At 42.6% G+C, this 21,718-nt stretch overlaps 1 protein-coding gene across 1 annotated transcript in view; it reads right to left on the minus strand.

Moving 5' to 3' along the window:
- The window catches only part of PALM3 (paralemmin 3), a 20,179-nt gene extending 5,018 nt beyond the window's left edge, over positions 1-15,161 (minus strand). The window contains exons 1-5 of the mRNA XM_012542105.3: positions 14,869-15,161; positions 5,364-5,412; positions 3,937-4,017; positions 3,502-3,638; positions 2,950-3,034 (exon numbers count right to left, since the gene is read on the minus strand). Of these exons, the coding sequence (XP_012397559.2) occupies positions 2,950-3,034; positions 3,502-3,638; positions 3,937-4,017; positions 5,364-5,412; positions 14,869-14,924 (408 nt within the window). The 5' untranslated portion in view covers positions 14,925-15,161. The remainder of the gene's footprint in view (positions 1-2,949; positions 3,035-3,501; positions 3,639-3,936; positions 4,018-5,363; positions 5,413-14,868) is intronic.
- Between the last annotated feature and the right edge of the window lie 6,557 nt (positions 15,162-21,718).

The following is a 21,718-nucleotide window of genomic DNA, read 5'->3' on the forward strand; positions in this document are numbered from 1 at the left end:
AGAGAGAGACAATCGTCTAAGGCCACAGAGATTATAAATAGAAGTAAGAACTTAGAACTCAGCCTTCAATCGTTAAGTCTCCGGCTTTTTCTACTCTGCCTCTCCAAATTAAGGACTTAGAACTCTAAAGATGCCTTAAAAGATCATCTCCCCATTTTCCAGGGACCATCTTAAGTTTCAGCCTTCTTTTTACTCTTAGCAATTAATATAATGCCCTGCATATAGTTAACCCTTCATGTTTATTAACTGGCTGGCTTTTGGAAACTTAGGCTGAACACTGCCTCTCACCTGATGACATTCTGCTTCCCCTGGGTGCTAGTGCTCTCCCTACCTTGTATTCATTTTGTCACTATCTATAGACACTTACATAGTACCTCTGGTTCCCCAAGCTAGAATACAAGTTTCAGGAGGGGCACAGATACTTTTGTCTTTTTAACCCCAATATTTAGCCCAATGCTTGGCACCTAGTAGACACTTAATTAAGGCTTGTTGATTGATCTACAGAATGATCTTTCCCTTCTCCGACTCCTATGGCCCTTTCTGAATCTCTCACTAATCTGATCTGTGCCTGAGGACATTGACTAGACTTTGAATTGGTCCAGAGGACCTAGAGCTGGAAAGGATCTTTGTGGTCAGCCCTACAGAATCTCTGTTTGAAGAGCCCTCCAGAGAGTCATCAACCAGCATTTACTAAGTGCTTACTCTGTTCCAGACATTGCGTCACATACTAGGGATACAACAAAATGCAAAATAGAGTTCTTTCCTTTCAGGAGCTCGTGTTAGCTCACATACAAACAACTGTAGGCATATAAAATCTATAGCTAGTAGTTATATACTACTTCAGATTTGCAGAGCCAAACCTTTATGTATATTGACTCATATGATCTTCATAAAAAGCCTGTAAGAGAAGTGCTTTTATCATCCCCATTTTATAGATAAGGAAAGTGAATCTGGAAGTGGTGAAATTACTTGCTTAGGTTGCACAGCTAGTAATTGGCTGAGGCAAGAGTCAAACTCAAGTTTTCCAACTCATATACCTGCCCTCAATCTACCAAGTGACCTAGCTGCTCAATTTATACCTATATAGAGTAAATTGGAGGTAAACTCGGAGAGAAGGAACTAATGTTCAAAGAGATGGAGAAAGACTTTGTAGAAGGTGGAATTTTGACTGAGACTTGAATGAAGCCGGGAGGTATGGGGACAAGTAGCCAGAGCATTCTGGGCATACATGATAGCCAATAAAAAGGCATGGAGACACGTTTGAGGAATAGAAAGTAGGCTGTTATTGTGATGGTAGGATTGGCAGTATTTGGCAACAGAAATGTGTTGGAAGTGTAAGAGATCATGTGGTCATGATACCTAGGTTGTGAACTTAGATGGAAGGTTGATGGTGGCCTTGACAGTAACAGGAAAATTAGGAAAAGGGGAGAGTTGGGTGATCAATATGAGTTCAGTTTTGGACATCTTGAGTGTGACAACATGTGGCATTCATTCAAGATGGCTAATAGGCAGTTGGTGATGCAAGAGTAGAAGTCAAAAGAGAGATTAAGGTTTAGAGAAATAGATGTGAGAATATTATAGATCATAAGGATGGAGAACTTGGTGTGTTTGTAGATGTTAGGAAAACAACTAGTAGGCATGGAAAGACTGAAGAATAGTGAAGGACTGGGCATGATATAGGGGGCAATCTGTTGGAGAAGATGGGATGTAATGAGATCATTTGTACTTTGGAAAGGAGAAAGGCTAGCACACACTTTTTCATGTGAAAAAGAGATGAAGGACGGAGAAGATATCTGAATGGTGTGAAATGAGGAAGGCATAATAGACAGCTCTGACTAAAAATAGTCACTTTTGAGGAGTAATCATTCAGTCTTTGATGATCCCTAGAGATCTCTGAAGATCATTTCACTTCTAAATAACTGATTGTTAGAAAGCTTTTTTCTGACATCTGAGCTCTATCTACAACCATCTCCCATTGTGCCTACCTCTGTCCTCTAGGGCCAAATCAGAGCAAGACTAATTCCCCTTCAATGTGATTGCCTTTCAAGTACTTGAAGAGCCCATATCTGTAGAGAGGTTCTAGTGACAGTACAATTAGAAAGCTAACTGTTAAATTTTCAACATGAACATTTGTACCTCAGAAATCAACAAATGCTATAAATCAGAGATTGATGTATTATTTTGTTGATTTCTATTCTTAGGAAAAATATGGATAAATGTTAATAATTCAGATTAAACTTAAGAGTTCAGAGTGGGTATATATACACATATGTGTATACATATACATATACAAACTGTACACATATGTAGTTGGAGAACTGGTTGTTAAACACCAATTAGTATATCATTTAAGTCTCCAGGTTAAACATCCCAGGTCCCTCAACTGGTTTTTATATTGTATTATTTTGGGGCCCTTCCTCATCTTAGTTGCTCTTCTCGGGTGATTTAGAGCATATCAATGACCTTCCGAAAATTAATTACTCAGGTTTGAAACACTATGGTCTGAGTAGACACTTGCTCCTAGACACTGTCTCTTTTAGTACAATTCAAATCACGCTTGCTCTTTTGGCTCCTGGGCCTCCCTATTGACTAGTTTTTACCTTGCCACATAATAGAGTCTCTAGATTGTTTTTTGATAAACTATCATCCTGCTTCTCCCATCCTGTACTACTGAAGTTGATTTTTTGAACCCAAGTGCAAAACTTTATATTCATCTCTACCCAATTTTCAAGCTTAATTAGATCTTTGTGGATCCAAATCATTCTGTGCATTTTACAGATTAGGAAACCAAGACTCAGAGGACACAATTTGTGTAATGTTAAATCCAGAGCTCTTTCCAGAACTCTACCTGTTCACTACCATTCAAAGTAGATACCTAGGATATTTTACCCCCTCTCTCCTCCCTCAAAAGAATAGACATCTTTTACATCCCGTTTTGTTCCCTCTCACCTGTCGGCGCCAGGTAGGCCAGGCAGAAGTCTTGTGCTGGGCACCTGTCGATGCACTCTGTAGTAACTGGAGTTGTGACTGGAGTCTGGGGAAGAGATTGCTGCTGGAAGCCAGGAATCTGGTCTCCCACCCTCCCTCCAAGAAATGGGACCTAAGTGTCCAGACTCCCCTCCCAGAATCTCAGAGCTAAGCTTCTGATGATACATGAGCTTCTGTAGGCTCATGAATGGCCCTGAGAGATCATTCAATCCAATTATTCATTCTGAAGATGAGGAAAATGAGACAAAGAGGAGAGTAGGGATAGAAAAGGAAGGGAAGAGAAGGGAAGGGAAAGGGAAAGAGAAGGAGGGAAGGAGGGAAAGGGAAGGGACTGGACTTGCCTAAGGTAGTCAGTGGCAAAACTAGTTCCCAGTCCACACACATCCTCTTATTCTAGTTCAATGCACCTCACTATTTCTGATCTGCCAAAGGAAGGGGCAGGGCCCAGTTGTGAACAGGAACCCAAAGGCCAGGTGGGTACTTAATAACAAAGCCCTCCCCCCAATCCCTTACGTGAACAGACTATCTTCCAAGTGTTGGATTCTGGCCTGGGCCTGGCCCTGGGGGGAATGGGGATCCGCCTCTGGCTCAGCGTCCTCAGGTCCCTCAGCTGTCCCATCCATCAGCCATCGCTCCCGAAGGGACTTCCTCTTGGGGGAGGGCAGGGAGGAAGGTGAGAGCCTAGCCAAAGACTGGACCAGACGCCACTTTCCCCACACACACCCCGACTAGGACAAATAACCCCCACCACAGACCCTTCCCCAAATACCCCATCGCTAGACTGGAACACACCCCCTCTCCCACTACCTCCTCCCACGCCGACAGACCTTTCTCTTTTGCTTCCACCACTGAGGCCCTCCCTCAATGACCCCGCTAAGATAGGGACATTCCACTCTTGCCCTCCTTCACTGGGTGCTCTCAGATTGGAACCGTCAGGTCTCTCCCCACCTTTAGTCGTTGCACTCTCAATTTTTCCTCCTCTAGCTCCCTCCGCGCTCCGCAGATCTGCTCTTGAAGCCGCCTCTTCTCCTGCTCAAAGCGAAGCAAGTCGGGCTTGTGGCGGCCCAGCGGAGAAGCCCTGCCCTGCCCAGTCTAGTCTAGTCCAGAAGAAAGCCCGATCCAGCCCAGTCCAGGCCAGGAGGGAGAGAGCCCAGCTTAGTCTAGCCCATCTCAGCCCCGTGGAGCCTAGCAGAGCCCAGCCCAGCCGGACCAGCGGAGACGGGAGACGGGAGACAGGACAAGGGATCGCTCCAGCATGCGCCTCCCTCTCGGGCTCCTTCCTTTCTGTCTGCCTCTGAGGGGCTCCCCGGGGATGCCTGGAAACGAGATGCCTAGGGCTGGGGGCGAGGGAGGGGAGGGCAGAGGATAAGGAAGTCCTACTTGGGTTCTGGGAAGAGGTGGAGTAGGGAAAGACCCCCCCCACCCCCTAACCTCTACTCTCTGGAGCTGAGACCTGCTGTGGGTTCGGGGGGAGAGGGGGTGGTCTGGGAAGCGCTGACTCAGCAGTTCTAGAGAGGGCGGGTGTGAGGGAGAGGAGAAGGGGTGGTGCTGGCCGCGCCCCGGGGCCGGATCCTGCGGCTCTCTGCCAGAGGCGGGAGACTGAGAGAAGATGGAAAGGGGGAGGGGGGTAGGGGACCAGCGGAGTGGGGGATGAAGGAAAAAAGGTGAGGAACAGAGAATGGGTGAAACCGATCAGGGGGTGGGAGATAAGGGAAGGGTGAGGGAAAAGGAAATATGGTGATGAGCACAGCTGGATGGAGAGAAGGGAGTGGCGAGATTGGGGATGGGTCCTTCAGAAAAGAAACGGGGAACAGAGAGATGGAGAGCACAGGAACGGAAGAATGAACAAAGTAGAGTACAGATGGGTGGCAAATGAGAGACAGGATTCGGATCTGAGAGGATGGGTAAAGCACGGTGTGGGAAGATAGGAGTTTGGGGTGTCGGGATGGAGAGGCACGACTCGCACAATGTATGAGATAAGAGTTTGTGGGAAAAGAAACAGGAGACGGGGAACCGAGTACAGGGAACCTGGAAGTATAGAAGGGGAGAGAGAGCCTATTGGGGGGACAGGAAAGAGGAACAGAAGACTGGAAGAAAGCAGATGGAAGGTTGAGGGATTAGGCGGTGAAGGCACTTTGGGGCCGGAGGCAACTGCTCGCTCGCTCGCTCGCTCCAGAGGTGAGTCCGTCCAGCCTCAGTCCACTCCCCCAGGAGTAGCAGACCCTCGTTGGGAACGGGAATGGGGACGGGGCGTGGGTAGAGACTGCAGTCTCGGGCTCTGGGAGGACTGCAGGCTTCACGGAGGGGAGCAGAGAGAGGGGTTCGAAATTTCCCCGAAGCCTCCGGGAGGGGCCAGAGCGCGCTCGGTCACTTACAGCAATGACCTCCAGACGCTGACGGTAGAGGGCACTCTCGACCATGGGCCTGCGAAGAGATAACGAGAAAGTAGGGGCGAGGTTAGGGGGAGGTGGGGAGCCAACGAAGATGAAAGATGGGAGAGTTTGATGCCCTCAACCCCTCAATGACGTAACTCCTCAGTCCCGGCCCTGATCAGGGTCCCCAGGAACTAGAAAGGTCACCTTGACAGAAGAACAATGAGGTTTGGGAATCTGAGAATGGAGGTCTGGGTGGTCAGTCTCTAACTCTGATCAGAGCTCAAGACGGAAAGAGCAACATATAGCACAAAGAGCATTGGGTTAGAGGGTTACAGACCCTAGACCCAAATTCCTGCTCTGAAACTTTCTAGGTTGTAATGTTGAGCAATTTACTTAAATTCTTTAAGCACCCTTTAAAAGATAAGGGAATATCAATGAACCACGTTAAAAACAAACTAACCAACCCACATTTCAATTCACCACCAATTGAAAAGAAAACAAAAGACCTCAACTTTCACTTCACACCTAATCCTCAAAGAAAACAAAAGATGGAAATAAAGTTAGAAGGGTTGCTCTGAAAGACAAATACTCTATACATTGTTGATAGAGCTGTGAAGTAGTATAGACAATTGGGGAAAAATTAATTTGGAAATATATGAGTGATCAGAATGTCTACACCTATACCCAGAGATTATATTACTAGTCATTTGTCCCAAAGAAATCAATGACAAAAAGAATAGCCCCATTGATAGCAAAATATTTATGGGAGCATTTTTCCATAGTCTAGCAAAGGATTAGAAACAAAGTAGATGCCCACAAATTGTGGTACAAAATGCTAGTAGAATATTACTATTTTGTGAAAAACTTAAGCCTCTGATGGATATAGAGAAAGATGGGAAGACTTATAGGAAATGATGCAAAATGAAATAAACAGAGCCAAGAAAACACTATATACAGTATCTAAAAGCATATTAATGAAAAAGATCAGCAACAAAACCATTGAAATTAAATGCAATGAAATTAACTAAGCCTGGCCACAAAGAGGAAATATGAGAATGTATCTCCCTCCCTTCTTTGTAGAAGGGACTATGGGTGTGGAACCCTCCAGATGAGATCAGACTCCCCCCCCCCCCCCCCCCCGTAATGGCTTTTTTTGCTGTGTTTTTCCTTTCCTTCTTCTTAAACTTTGTTATAAAGGATAACTGGGGAGAAGTAAGGGATATCTTGAGAAATGTAGGTGTTAGAAAAACAAAAGATGTCAAGAGTTTATTTTTTAAAATATTAATGTTTTAGGGATTGAATCGAAGGGGAAAAAAATGACTAAGCTGATTATATTCTTTGACCCAGCAATATTACTACTAGGTATAGGATATACCACAAGGAAGTCAAAGATAGAGGGGAAGGTCCTATATACAACAAAGTAATTATAGTATTGAGGCAAACTGGGAGAAGGGATATCTTGGAAAATGTAAGTGTTAGGAAAACAAAAGATATCAGAGTTTATTTTCAGGGATTGAATTGAAGGGGAAAAATGACTAAACTGATTACACTCTTTGACTCAGCAATATCACTACTAGGTAAGATATATACCATAAGGAAATCAAAGACAGAGGGAAAGGTCCTATATACAACAAAATAATTGAGGCAAAAATCTAAGGTCTCCTATTGCATCCAGGGCCATCGATACTCTTCTTGATCCATAACTTGCCACTGGACCCAGATGGCTCCTGAAGAGAAAATGAGGCTGGTGACTTTGCACAGCCCTGGCCCTTACTTAAACCCAATTCATTTGCAAGTCATGTCATCACCTTCTTGTGGTCATGGTCCTCTTCAAGAATGAAGGATAAGCCACAACAACATTATGGCAGTACTTGTGTTAAAAACTAAAAACAAAGTGGGTGCTTATTCACTGAGGAAGTAGATGAACAAATTGTAACACAGAAATATAATGGAAAAATGTTGTGCTATAAGAAAAATTGAAAATATTTGTTGATAACTCCTATTTTCCTTCTCATCTCATCTCACCAAGATATCCCTCCCTCCTCTTTTACTCTGGCCTTGAATGAAGAGGTGGCCTTTTGCTTTGCCAAGGTCAACCCTTCTATGTGCACCCTTGATCCTGTCCTTCACCTACTTTTCCAGCAAATTTCCCCCTCCATCATCCCCAATTTTTCTTATCTTCATTCTCTTCCTATCTCAGTTCTTTTCTTGCTGCCTTCAAATCTACCCCTACCTTATTAGATCATACCATGTTCATCTTGTTATGCTATCATTTTATTTATCTCCACCCTTTTTTCTTTGTGCCTCTATTTCCTCTTGTTTCATGCTTTTCTATATCCTTTGTAATCTGTCTTCAGGTCTTATCATTCCACTGAAACTGTTCTCATCAAAGAAGTGAATTTACCAAATCTGTGTTACCAAATGTGTGGTTGGTTACATACACTTCTTGACTTCTCTGCCTTTAATATTGTGCATCACCTCTTGAAGAGTCTCTTTTCTCTGAATTTTGCCCATAAACCTCTTTTCTGGTTCTCCTCCTATCTCTCTGATCCCTTCTAAGTCTCCTTTCCTGGTTGTTCATCATCATGAGAATCTCCCAAGTTTCTGTTCTAGACTCTATTCTCTTTTCACTCTATTCTTTCTCATTTAAAAAATTCAACAGCATCCATAAGTTCAATGATCCTATCTATATTTCAGCTCTATACATCCATCCCTAGCTACTCTCTTTACTGAGCTATAATCATACAGCTCTGATTACCATTTCTTTCTAGACATCCTGAATTGGATATTCCATAAGCATCTCAAGCCTCAAATGGCTTCCAAGGACACCACTGGAGTCTTCTTTTACTCATTCACCCCCCCCCCATATCAGATCTTTTTATTTCTACTTTCACATCTCTTATATATGTCCTCTTCTCTTCACTCACACAGTCCCCACCCTGGTACAAGCCTCTAAAGTGGGGTACTCCAGTACAATAGCTTTATTATTGGTCTTTCTGCTCTAATGCATTCTTCATTCAATTGCCAAAGTGATTTTCCTAAAACGTTTTGTTCCATTGTGTCTGACTCTTCATGATAAGGAAACTAAAGTCGTTTGTCACTTCTTTCTCCAGTTCATTTTATATATGAGGAAATTGGGGCAGAGTTAAATGACTTGTCCAAGGTTACACAGTAAGTGTCTGAAGCTGGATTTGAACTCAAATCCTGACTCCAGGCCTGATGCTCCAGTTGTGTCACCTAGCTGAATATCTACACAATAAATTCCAGAGTTCCATATTACTGCCAGGATCAAACAGAATCCTCTAGCATTTAAAATTCTTTCCAATCTATCCCCTTTCCATATTTCTAGGCTTTTTATACTTGATTCTCTCCATACGTGCTACAATACAGATACAGAGGCCCCCAAGTTCTTCTCTCCATAATACACTCCATCATCTCCTGATCCTCTACCTTTTGACTTTCTGTATCCCAAATCTAGAGTGTTCTTCCTCCTATCTCTGGCTCCTAGCTTCCCAAGCTTCCTTTAAGGCTCAGCTTAAATCTCACTTTCTATAGTAGGCTTTTACTCCCAGTTACAAGGACATTCTTTCCTGAGATTATATTTCATCTCTCTCTATCTCTGTCTATATACATATAATATACCTAACAATATACATATTGTCTCCCCCGTTAGAATGTGAAATCCTTTATTTCTATCTTCAGCATTTACTAAAATGCCAGGCAAACAATAAGTGCTTAAAATGCTTATTTACTGATTAATTAACTAAAAAATAAGGAAAGAGTTCCAAGAAAGTTGAAGAGACTTGTTTATACTGATGTAGAACAGAACAAACAAAACCAATAGAACAATATTCACAATGCCCAAGATGATGGAATGGAAAAGAACTAGGAGACATCAGAAATTAGATTAATTAAATGACTAAATCTTGATTATACTGACTTGATGATGAAACACTCATCCTTCTGTTTGATAAAAAGGTGGTTGACTTGGGCATCAGATGTGGTTAATGTTTGTTTATTACAAAGGAAAGGTTTTTTTAAGGAAGGGGAGAGTTTTAAGACTTGCCTTTTTATCCTTTTTTCTTTTTCTTTTCTTTTTTTTGTGATAAATTGGGGTTAAGTGACTTACCCAGGGTCACACAGCTGAATTTTATTCCAATTCTCTGATTCTAGGCCTAGTGTTTTATCCACTGTACCATCTGGCTTCCCATCTTTTTTAAAAGCAACAATAAAATAGTAATAAAATAAGACAAACATGGTTGCTTGATTTCTTTTCCATCTCCTATACCTCTATCATCATCTATATCCCATCCTTATTTATTGATGTCCTTTAAGGATCTGTCTCAGGTTCTCCTCTTTTCTCTTTCTCTCCTCTCTCTCTCAGTGATTCCATCATCTCCCATGGATTCAATTAATTCTATACTGATGACTCCCAGATCCATGAATCCAGTTTTAATCTCTCACCAAACTCCAGTCTCACATATCAACTGCCTGAAGGATACCCCCACCTAGATGTCTCACAGGTTTTTCAAACTCAACATATACAATTTCTTCCCCCTAAGCCTGCTTCTTTCCCTATTTGCCACTTCCCCTCAAATCACTCAGACTTGACTCTTCCTTCCTGTAGCATCCCTGACTCTTCCCTCCTGCCTCATCCTCCTTAAACAATCAGTTACCAAGTTTTGTTGTTTCTACTTCCACAACTTCTCTCATATCTTGTTGTTTCTACTTCCATTCCCATGACTAACATCCTAATTCAGATCTTCATCATCTTTCATCTAAACTACTGCAACAGCCTCCTAATTGGACTTCTGATTTCCAGATATATCCTGCTTTAACTCCAACCACACAGAAACAGAATAACCATTAGTTGGGTGCCACAATGAATATCACACAGGATTTGGAGTCAGGAAGTTTTGATTTCAAATCCAGTCTCAGATACTTTCTAGCTGTGTGACTCTAGACAAGTCACAACCTCTTTGAGTCTCAGTTTCCTAATCTGTTAAATCAGGGTTTTTGTGAGGATCAAATGAGATATTTGTAAAGCTCTTTGAAAACCTTAAAACAATGTATAAATGCTCATTAGTATTTTTTTTATAAAAGGTAAGTTCATTTATGAGAAGAAAAATGAAGAGGTACAATAGATACCAGGTAAATATGAAATAGAACTGGGATCACCATTCTAAGGCTCAAATTTGACTAAAACATTTCTCTTTTCAAGGCTCTTCAGTGGCTCCCTATTCCCTCTAGGATAAAATACAAACCTTTTAGTCTGACATTTAAAACCTTTTACAATTCCAGATTACACTTCAGGCTTATTTCTGATTATGCCTTTCACATACAAATTTCAGCCAAGCTGGCCTAATGATCATTCCTGCTACATGATATTCTTCCTCCATCCTTGGGGCTATTTCACAGTCTGTCCCAAGTTCCTGAAATACACTCCCTTTTCAACATCATCTTTTAAAATCCCAATCTTCCTTCAAGGCTCAACCTATGATCTACCTCCTATGGGAAACCCAATAGTCAAGCAGTACAGTTTCTCTTGGGTGCAAGGAAATTGGATACACTGGACAAATCACTGGATATGAAATAAGAAGACCTTTGTTTGAATCCTGATTCTCCCACTTACTACCCCTGGGTTGCTGGGTAAGTCCCTTAAAGTCTCCTTGCTTCAGACCCCTCATTTAAAAAGAAAAAAAAAGAGAAGATTGTACTATACAGGTGTCAAACATGGGGCCTACAATACTTCTGAGAGTGAGCCACCCCAGATCAACATATAATTGGGAAATGTCTAACAAAATAAAAAATATATATAACATGGAGAATGTTAATTTGTGGTTTTCTAAGTCAGTATGTAACCTTCAGGGATTCCAACGCACTGTTTGATGGCCCCAGTTTCCATTTGAATTGGACATTTTTGGACTAGATGAAGGCTTCTTAAACTTTTTCCACTCACGACTCCTTTTCACCCAAGACATTTTTATGCTTGAAACTGAGCCGAGACATTTCTGGCAGCATCCATGCACGCGCAATGCAAAATGCACTTGTTGTGTGTTCAAAACCAAGGCTACAGTGAAGTTGTGCTTTGATAAAACATGGGCAAGCTCTGCCAGAAACACTTTGGATTCATTCCGCATTTGATTTTGAATTAATTTTTGGATGTTGCATTCAGAAATCTTTTACTGCCAAATTTTTCGTGATCCCCACATTTAGTTACAGAACCCCACATGGGGTCGGGACCCACAATTTAAGAAGCTGTGGGTTAGAAGACCTTTGATCTGGGATCCTAGGATCCTTCCTCCTCAAATGATCATAGACATACTTTTTTTTATTACCAGCTAAAATCTTATTTTCTATAGGAAGGTTTTCTAGATCAGTGCCAGTGCCTTCCCTCTGCTGATTATTTTTAATTTATTCAGTAAATAGCTTGTTTATACATAGTTTGTATGAGTTCAGTACTATGAGCTTTTTGAGGACAGAAACTGCCTTTTGCCTTTCTCTGTATCCTAAGCTCCTTACACAGTATGAGGAACATAGTAGTGCTTCGTAAATGTTTAGTGATTGACTGACTGACTTGTTGTACCTCTCTTCAGGAGAGTATAAACTAACTCTTAGAGATCAGGGACTATTTTTTATTTCTCAGTGCTCAACACAATCACCTTGCATCCAGTAGTTACTTAGATGAAAGTGTGTTGGATGACTCCAAGGCTCATTCTGGCTATAAACCCTCTAATCAGAGAATATTGGAGGTGAAAAGATTTTTAGAAATAATTTTGTCCAATCCTCTAATTTCACACATGAAGAAACTGATTTCTGGAAGTGAATTCACCAAGGTTATATGGTCAGTAAACATGTACATAAATTCAGTCCTTCAGAATCTTTTTTTTTTCCCCCTGAGGTAATTGGGGTTAAGTGACTTGCCCAGGATCACACAGCTAGAAAGTGTTAGGTGTCTGATTCAGGTCCTCCTGACTTCAGGGCTGGTGCTCTATCCACTGCACCACCTAACTGCCCTGAATCTTTTGATTCTAAAGATAATGGGACTCTCAGGAACACCACTGGCATGATGTATGTTCACAGTCCCAAAGGTAAAGGAACCTTACCACCTACCTCTAATGTCTTTGTAATATCAACCTGTTTATTTCCTAGACTGTGGACAGCAAGGGACCTCCCCATCTTGATTGGATTTTACAGGATAAGGGTGTGGATTTGTATGTACCTCTTTGCCGCCTCTCAAGAGAGACAAATCTTTGCTGTTACTATGACAACTTGGAGAAATAGCTTGTTCCCCTGACCCTGGTGGGTGGTGGAGGGTGGGAGAGTGGGATGCAACCCGTTGCTTCCATGGCCTGTAGCATAGAGGGTTCAGAGCTACAAGGGACATTAGGAATCATCTAGTCTAAACACTTAAGTTTATAGTTTGGGAAACTGAGGTTTAGAGTGATTAATGACAAAGTCATCCACCTGGTAAGGAACAGAATTTGAACTTGGGTCCTCTTCCAGTATACCATACTCATTCTCATGATTGAGAACTTGACTGGACCTTTCAGGGAGTAGCCAGCTAGAGTCACTGATTGAATCCTTTCCAGTGAGCTCTGGGGGACAAAGGAGGCAAGATCCTTGGCAGACTCCCTTAGGAAGGGTCGTGCCCTGGAGTCAGTTAAAGGGTTTGGAGCTGGAAAGGGCCTTCTGGATCAGGGGTTCATAACCTGGGGTCCATAGGCCATGGATAAATTTCAGAGGAGAACTTGGAAGGGAAAAATTACATCTTTATTTTAATATAATTGATCTCTAATGCATTTAAAAACATTATTTTGAGAAAGGGGTTCATACATTTCATCAGGATGCCAAAAGGGGTCCAAGACATATGCACAAAAGCCAAGAACCCCCACTCTGGATCAGATTTTTTTAAACTTTTCCCACTCTTGACCCTTTTTCTCCAAGAAATTTTTAAGCAACCCCAGGTATGTAGGCATACAAAATAAGTATACAAATCATTTACTGACAATAAATCATAATTTTGCCATTCCCACATTCAGATATGAGACTCTGTATGGGGTCACAGTTTAAGAAGCTAGGTTCTAAATAACACAATTCAACTCCCCCATTTTACAAGGAGGGAAGATGAAATCCACCCCCCCCTGCCCCCCCACCTAAGAGACTTCCTCCAAGTCATACTAGCAGTAAGGAGCAGAAGTGCAATTCAAGGGCAGGTTTCTGGACTCCAATCCAGAGTTCTTTCTACCAGATCAAGCTGCTTCTCAGAATGGTATCCCTGGATGCATGCTCCCAGCTTATATTAGTGTAGGTGGGGTGGGGTCTTCTCAGAGGAGCTGCTTTTTCTCTTAGGTAGGTCCCTGTGAGGGGGCCTTCTCGCTCCTCACAAGACTCCCTCTGGGACTTGATCTCCCCTGCCAGTTCCCTGCTGGGGGGATCAGGTTCCCTGTTGCTTAGCAGCTAGGTTTCTAGATGGTGAATAATGCAAGTAGGAGATCCAAGGGTTCGACAGGTCCTGAGAAGGCCTCTCTGAAGCCCTCTAGCCCTGTGCCTTCTCTTACCCCCAACCAAAAATCTAGGGTCTGAGAGGTCAATCCAGGGCCAGGGGATATAGGCAAAGGGGTCCTATGAACCCGTGGTTAACTCAGAGTTTATAGGATTTAATGCTTCAATGAATCATAAAGATGAACTAATCCAATCCTACCTTTTTTATAGATGGGCAAAAAGAATGGGTAATGACTTGCCCCCCTATCACACACCCCAATAAGTAAGGATAGTTTTTTTCCCTCCAAAATCCAGTATTCTTTCTGATGTACTGGGTTTTTGCTTCTTACACCTCCATCTGCCTCTTGGTCTACTTGGAGTCTCAGGAAATCCAGGGTCCTAACCTAGTGACCCAGGGAGGGGGTGTCCCCCCACCCCAATGACCTCTCTTCTCACAGGGCCTCATCCTGCAATGCTGGGCTACATTCCTACCTCCAGCCTAGACTTTGCCCCCAAGACCCATGACTCCTGAATAGTACATATCAGAGTCCAATATAAGGGGGAGGGGATGGGAGACTCCTTTCTTTTTCTCATGGAAAAAAGATTGGGATTTGGAGCCTTTGTCTCCCTTAACATGATAGCCGGGGTGGGGATGTTCCTACTGGGTGGGGGTCAGGGCCCCAGCGGCTGGGACCAATTGTGACCTCCACCAGGGGGCAGGTGCTGGAACTGCCCCCTTGCTAGCTGGGATCACAGGATTCAGAGCTGAAAGGATTTGAGAAATTAGCCAGCGCAGCCCCTGATTTCACAGACGAGAGAAGCAGCGTCCATCAGGGTTACTTGACTTGCCTAAGGTCACACATTGAGTCAGCGGCCAATCTGGAGTTTAAACTCTCGTCCTCTGACTTCCAATTCAGTGCTTTCTCCACAACACCCGCTTCAACTGTCCAGTGCAGCCTAGGTAAGTTCCCCTTCCGAGCCGCTCTAGTCCCCGGGCCCTCTCCCAAGCCCTGGTACTTACATCGGATTTGCTGGGGTCCACCCGCTGGGGGGCAAACCCTGGCTCTGTAGGGCCATCTTGCCTGTGGGCTGGGCTGCCCAGCTGGGCAGCAGGTGCCCGGGGAGGTTGGGGACGACAGGTGGGGGTGGGGGGCTGCTTCGGTCACCAGGAGAGCTGGTCAGGCTGGTTTGGGCGGAAGGAAGTAAGGAGGGAAGGGAAGGGAGAAGGGGCCTGAGCCAGAGCTGGCTGGCGGACTTGGGGAGGCACTATCAGCTGTCCTGATGAATTATTTACCAGCCACCAGCTGCCTCCCTCTGCCGCTGCAGCAGCCATCCTGCCCGTGCACCCACACAGGTCTGTCAGTGGTGACTAGGCAGACAACTGAACAAAGTCTGCTTATGGGTGCAACGGGACTCGGGCGTGAGAAGTGGTGAAATGGTCACTTTGGGAGAAACCTGGGAAGACTTGCATGAATTGATGCAGAATGAAGAGAGCAGAACCAGGAGGACAATATCGACCATTAAAATAAAAAGCTGATACTTTAAAAGCTTTGAGAACTCTGATCAAGGTACTGCCTGGTGATGATTCCAGAAGACTGATGATTAAGCCTGCTGCCCTTCTGACTGGACGGGACAGTGAGAGATTATGGACTCAGTCTTCAAAATGAGACACACATTTCTGTTCGTAGCCACTATGGGGCTCTGTTGGCATTATGTATATTTGTTATAAAGGTTCTGTTTTTCTATTTATTTTTCCTCCCAGGAAGAGAGTTGGAAAAGAGAAAAAAAAAAAAAGAAAAAGAAAAAAGAAATGCTTTAATGGAAAGAATAACATTTAATTTAATAGAAGGGGGAGGGGGGGATTGGCCACTAAAGCACATGTCCTGACTCTTTGTGCATTTTTAGAGATAATGCCTCTGAAAAGATAGGACTTAAAGCTTAATTTTAACTTAATCCTTGGATTTGGGCTATTGAGGGCACTGAGGCCCATAGAGGGACACAAGGTCCCAAAACCTGGGGGAGATAAATCTAAGTAGCCACTAGGTAGCACCAAACCTGGAATCAGGAAGACCTGAGTTCAAATTTAGCCTCAAAAATGTACTAGCTAGAAGCAGCTAAGTGGTGCAGTGGATAGAGCACCAGCCCTGACATCAGGAAGATCTGAGTTCAAATCTGGCCTCAGACACTTAACACTTCCTAGCTGTGTGACCCTGGAAAAGTCACTTAGCCCCAATTACCTCAGCAAACAAACAATGTATTAGCTGTATGAACCTGGACATGCCCACTTAACCTCCTTAGAGCCTCAGTTTACTCATCTACAAGATGGAGTCTCAAATAAGATAATACAAAAATTGGCAGATAATAGGTGCTATATAAATGTTAGCTGGTGGTAGGAGTAATAGTGGTGGTAACAATGGTAGTAGTGATAATAGCAATAGTAGTGGTAGTAATGATAGTAGTAATTGTAGTAATGGTGATGGCAGTTGTAATGGCGGTAGTGTTCTAACCATTGCCATAGGTCTCTCATTTCCGGGACCCCCCTTCCTTCTTCTTGAGCTGTGGGACAAGATAGAGAGGAAAGTTAGAGTGGGGTTGGATTAGCCTAGGAAGCCTGAGGACCATTCTACTGGTGGAATCCTAGTTTCACACTAGAGGAGCAGAGGGGAACAGTTTGAGAGGAATGGAACCTGCTCCCCCCCCAAAAAAAAAAAAACTTTTGAAAGTTGTGAATCAGTGTGGATCCTCAGAACAACTCAGGGAAGTAGGTGCTATTATAATCCCCATTTTATAGATAAGGAAACTGAGGCAAACAGACTTTAAGATACTAGTCCAGGGTCACACAGTCAGAAAGTATCTGAGGTAGGATTTGAACTAATGCAGATCAGATGGGCTACTCTTCTATAGTTTAATCTTAGAGAATGATGTGGGGTCCTGAAGAAGTCAAACAGAATATGTCTTAGATAGCATCTGAACTCTTTTACTTTCTGACCCTGAGTCCAGTCTCTGATTATGAGATAATATTGCCTCTCAGACTCTAAGTTTTACAAGTTACCTTTGTCACTACCACCTTCAGAGATGGGTGGCACTAACACTCTTACTCCCACTTTATAGATGAGGAAAGCAAGGCTGAGACAGTCAATAGGACTTGTCCATGGTCATACAGTGATCAATAAACAGAGCCTGTCAAGACCAGGTCTTTTGATAACAATATCGGGTACTGGGGAATTCCTGTAGTGTAATGAAAAGATGATTTAATCCAAATTTAAACCCTGACTCTCTTACTACCCATGTGATCTTGGAAAGGTCATTTCTCTTGTCTGGGTTTAAGTTTGCAATAATCTGTAGTAATGGGATGATTGGACTAGATTATATCTGAGGTCCTTTGGACCTTCAAATTTATGACTCAAAATGTTTAAATGGTGAGCAGACAATCCAGGGTACAGAAGCTCAAAGAAAAGAGATAACTGTGTGTGGATGGAAGACGAATCAGAGAAGACTTCTTGGAGGTGGTGGTGGTAGTGAGGAGGTAGTTGAGTAGCACAGGCACTTAGCAGGGAAGGTTGTGGTTCACCCTTCATTTTTCAAAGAGGAAGAATGACATCGCAACACGAGTAAAATGGTGGGTGTTGGGTGATATCCTGGCTTGCACATGAATTGGATTTAAGTGATGCAAAATAGCACTAAGTTATCAGCCCCTTCTTTCTTCTAGTCATCAAAATCCAGTGGCAGGCTAAAAGTTAAGAGGTCTGATGATGGCCTGGGATGCAGTGGATGACTTGGTGCCTTCAATGTTTGATCAACCTTTAAGCACTCCATAGAGATCACTTCAGTTGCTTTCATAGGTGTTTGAACAAATTGTTCTCATCCATCCCTTCTGATGGGAGAAGTCTTCATGTGCTTTGAGTAGACACTTCCCTAGCTCATCAAGGAGTTTGAGATCTGTATGTTGCCTTCAACCTGATGCAGTTGTCTGCCAAGATGTGGCTACTCTGCATTCCACATCTTTTTAGAGGTACAGGTGAGAGCTGTGTGAATCAGGTGGACATCAAAGGTGGATGAACAACCCTGAAAAGGTTTGGCAAGCCCTCATACCAAAGGTGTTAGTCCTCCTTGAATGTCCCATATATGGCACATAGTAGGTACTTAATGTCTGTTGGCTGACTGACCAAAGGACCTGAATTTGTTAAATAGAGGAGAGGAAGGAGGAAGAATATCCTTTTGAGAAAAAGCAGGAATTTAATGTATTCTTTCCATAAAGTGGTAAATGTCTAATAATTATTCTTGGGTGTGGGGAGAGAAGTATATATGACACTTTAAAATCTAATCTGCATTATTACCATATTAAAAATTACTTTCTTAAGTCTAAAGAAAGAACAAAACAACATATCAAGACCCAATTTGTAGGAGTTGCTGATTTCTGAGGTGCAAATGCTCATACTGGAAACTTAGTAATAGTCTCTCCATTATATTTAACATCTACTGGTCATCCTGCCATCTAGGGGAGGGGGTGGGGGGGGTAAGAGGTGAAAAATTGGAACAAGAGGTTTGGCAATTGTTAATGCTGTAAAGTTACCCATGTATATATCCTGTAAATAAAAGGCTATTAAATAAAAATAAAAATAAAAAAAAAAGGAAAAAGAAAAAAAAATAGTCTCTCCAGAATCCATCAGGCTTCACTATATCCAATCCCCATGGTTTGCCTACCTGGCTCCTCTCCATCTCATCTAGGTCTGAGTTTTGGTAATGTTCCAGGATAAGCCTACATGTAGGAACACTGATCTTTTAAGGGAGGTCCTAGTGGGGTATTGTGCCTGGAATTTTTTGCTTGTGTCTGGGCTCCCCGTTTTAGGAAGGAAAAAAGACAAATTGGAAGGTGCCCAGAAAGTTAGGATGATCATCTTATAAGGGAATCAGTTGAAGGAACTGGAGATGTTTCACTTGGATTATAGAAGATCTAAAAGAGACATGAGAACTGACTTGAAGAGGAATAGGATTTATAGATATAAGATTTAGCACTAGAAGAGACCCTGAGATCATCTAGTACAGTGTTGCCATTTTACAGATGAAGAAAATGCGTCACGGGGGAGAGTAAGCAACCTGCTGGATGGGATCACACCCATTTCTAGTACACTTTCTTCACAGAAATACAAAGACACATTTTGATGAATCATTATATTCATTTTACAGAAGACAAACTGAGATTTGGAGGAGGAAAGTGAGTCACCTTAACTTATAAAGCTTTTAGTGGAAAAGCTGGGATTGAAGTTCTGGCTTCAAAATGGGTCCCAATTTCTTTTGCAAAACTAAGGACAGGCAAGGAAGTAGCAGTTAATAACTGGAATGATCTAAGGAGGAGGGATGCTGGGAGAAGAGTAAATCAGGAGAAGGAAATAAAAGAGCGATTCTATGGGAGAAGAGACAATAAAAGTTTTTTGGATGAAAGGCCTAAGAAAAAAACAATTCCTGGGATATGGGGATAAAAAATAAGTCAGGGCTGAATAACAGGGACAAAAGAGGAGCAGTTACTGCAGGTTACCACTTGGAGTGCTATATACCAACTGAAAAGTATTAAAAAATTTGTGCAGAAGGAAGGTAAGGGGACACAGAGAATCAGATACCCTTCAGTCACAGAAAACTACCGAACATAGACCTCCCATGCTGCCATCTGTTCCCCAAGGATTTTCATTTGCCTTCTGCCTATTCATAAAAATCAACAAGAGAGATAGAGGCTGGGTTCTAGGACTTCTGAGTTCTAAAGGATAAGGGCTGCAAAAACAGAATTTTGGTGTGAGGAAAACAGGATACAGCCACCTAAATGAGGAAGAAAATAAAACAGAGCAAAGACTCATACATAGGGCAGGCCGATAGACAGACTGACCAAGAGACAAACACATACAGACAGAACAGAGATAGATGGAGAAACAGAACAGAAATAGAGACAGAAACATAACAGAAACCAGAGGAATATAAAGGCAAGCAAAGAAACAGAGAAAGAGGCGAAGGCAAAAGCAGAAACAAAGTCAAAGAAAGAAAGAGCCAAAGGCAGATTGTTGTTGTTCAGTCATGTTCAAGTCTTTGTGACTCCCCTGAACCATCATACACCACTACCTCTCAAAGTTCATATCCAAGTTCATGTTTCTTGTTTTCATGATTCTTTCCATCTCATTTTCTGCCATTAATTCCCCCTTTCCTTTCACCTTCAATCTTTCCCAATTTTATGGTCTTTCCCAATGAGTCCCATCTTCTCACTATGTGGCCAAAGTAAAATTTAAGCTTCAGCTTTAGTATTTGACCTGTCAGGGAATAGCCTGAATTAATTTGTAGGTATTGACTAATTTGTCTCCTTAACATCTAAGGATTTTCAGAAGACTTCTCCAGCACCACAATTCTATGGTTGCCAGCTTTTCTTTTTTTCTCACAGCCATACACTGCTACTGGAAAAACCATAGTTTTGATTATATGGACTTTTGTTGGCAAGGTGATATCTCTACTTTTTAAGTATGCTATATTATGCTTTTTAGATTTGCCATAGCTTTTCTTCAGAGGCAATAGATATTAAAAGATAATGGAGACTGAATATAAATTAATACATGCTGTATGCACTTTCTTTTTTCTTTTTTTTTGTTTCATTTTCCTCTCGTGGTTTTTCCCTTTTGTTCTGATTTTTCTTTCCCAACATGATTCATAAGAAACTTTGTGCAAAAAATTAATGTACATGTATAACCAAAAAGAACATGAATTTGGAAATAAAAAAGACAGAGAGCCAGGAACCCTAAAAAGCAGAAATAGATAAAGATAAGGAGACAGAAGCAGAGACAAATCAACATATAGTGAATGACTGGTTGAGAGGCAGGGGTGGGAGTGGAGGTGGGCTGAAACACAGAACTGAAATTGGTGATAGAGAATAGTAGAAAGAAATACAGAGATACAAGTGTGAGTGTAGAACCACCTAAACAGAGGTATGGAAAAATAAGAGGACAAAGAAGAAAACAAAAAATTCAAATAGAGAAAGAGATGATGGGCTAAGAGACAGAACTGGGTTTGGTCAAAGGTTCAGGGAGAGAACTAGGTAGAAAAAGTCAGAACAGTAGATGTCATTCCAAGTCTCTCTTTTCCTTAGAAAGCCTTAAAAGGCTTGATCTTCGGCAAACAGCCTGGAGCAGATTCACTTTCTACAACTGGATCTCAATGGTCCAAAGTCACCACTGTTCAGGCTACAATATATAGCTTTCCACGGTCCACCTGCCCAGGACAGATTCGATGGGAGAGAAGGAAAATGTTTCATTCTCTAATGTTTCCACTGTGGTGGAGGAGAGGACGCAGCAGCTTCTGAAGCTTGGAATGTCGAAGTTGAAAATGTCAGGTCGGCTCCCAGAGTCCCAGTTGGTCTCCCTCAGGAGGAAGCAGAGGCTGCTGAGTCTATAGAAGAACCAGTAGAAGATGGCTTAGATAAGGTCTTCCACACTATAGAAGCTGCCCAGGAATTCTCCCCAAGGGAGGACCAGACAGGCTTGAGGGTAGTTATCCCTCTGTGGTGGGGATGAGAAGTGCCAGCTGATTACCAAGCTGTGGGATGGGGTGCGTAGGGGGGTGTATCTTGGTGTAGAGCTCTGAGATTAGGGTTCAATTTGCAAGCAGGGAATTCAGCTCACATTAAAGGGGAGGGTGAGAGAAGAGAGAGAGGGATTTAAATGCCCCTGGGGTGGGATGCTGAATTAGGATCCTTGGATTGTGGAACAGGTTCGGTGACACTAAGGATCTTGCCCAGGGACATAGAGCTAAATACCCCCTGAAAACACAGTCTGGACAACTGTACGAATGTGGGGGCAGAGCTGGAAAGAGTATAGATCATTCAGAGTAGTGTGGGGAAG

Source organism: Sarcophilus harrisii, chromosome 1 (genome assembly GCF_902635505.1).
Source record: "Sarcophilus harrisii chromosome 1, mSarHar1.11, whole genome shotgun sequence".
NCBI classification, from domain to species: Eukaryota; Metazoa; Chordata; class Mammalia; order Dasyuromorphia; family Dasyuridae; genus Sarcophilus; species Sarcophilus harrisii.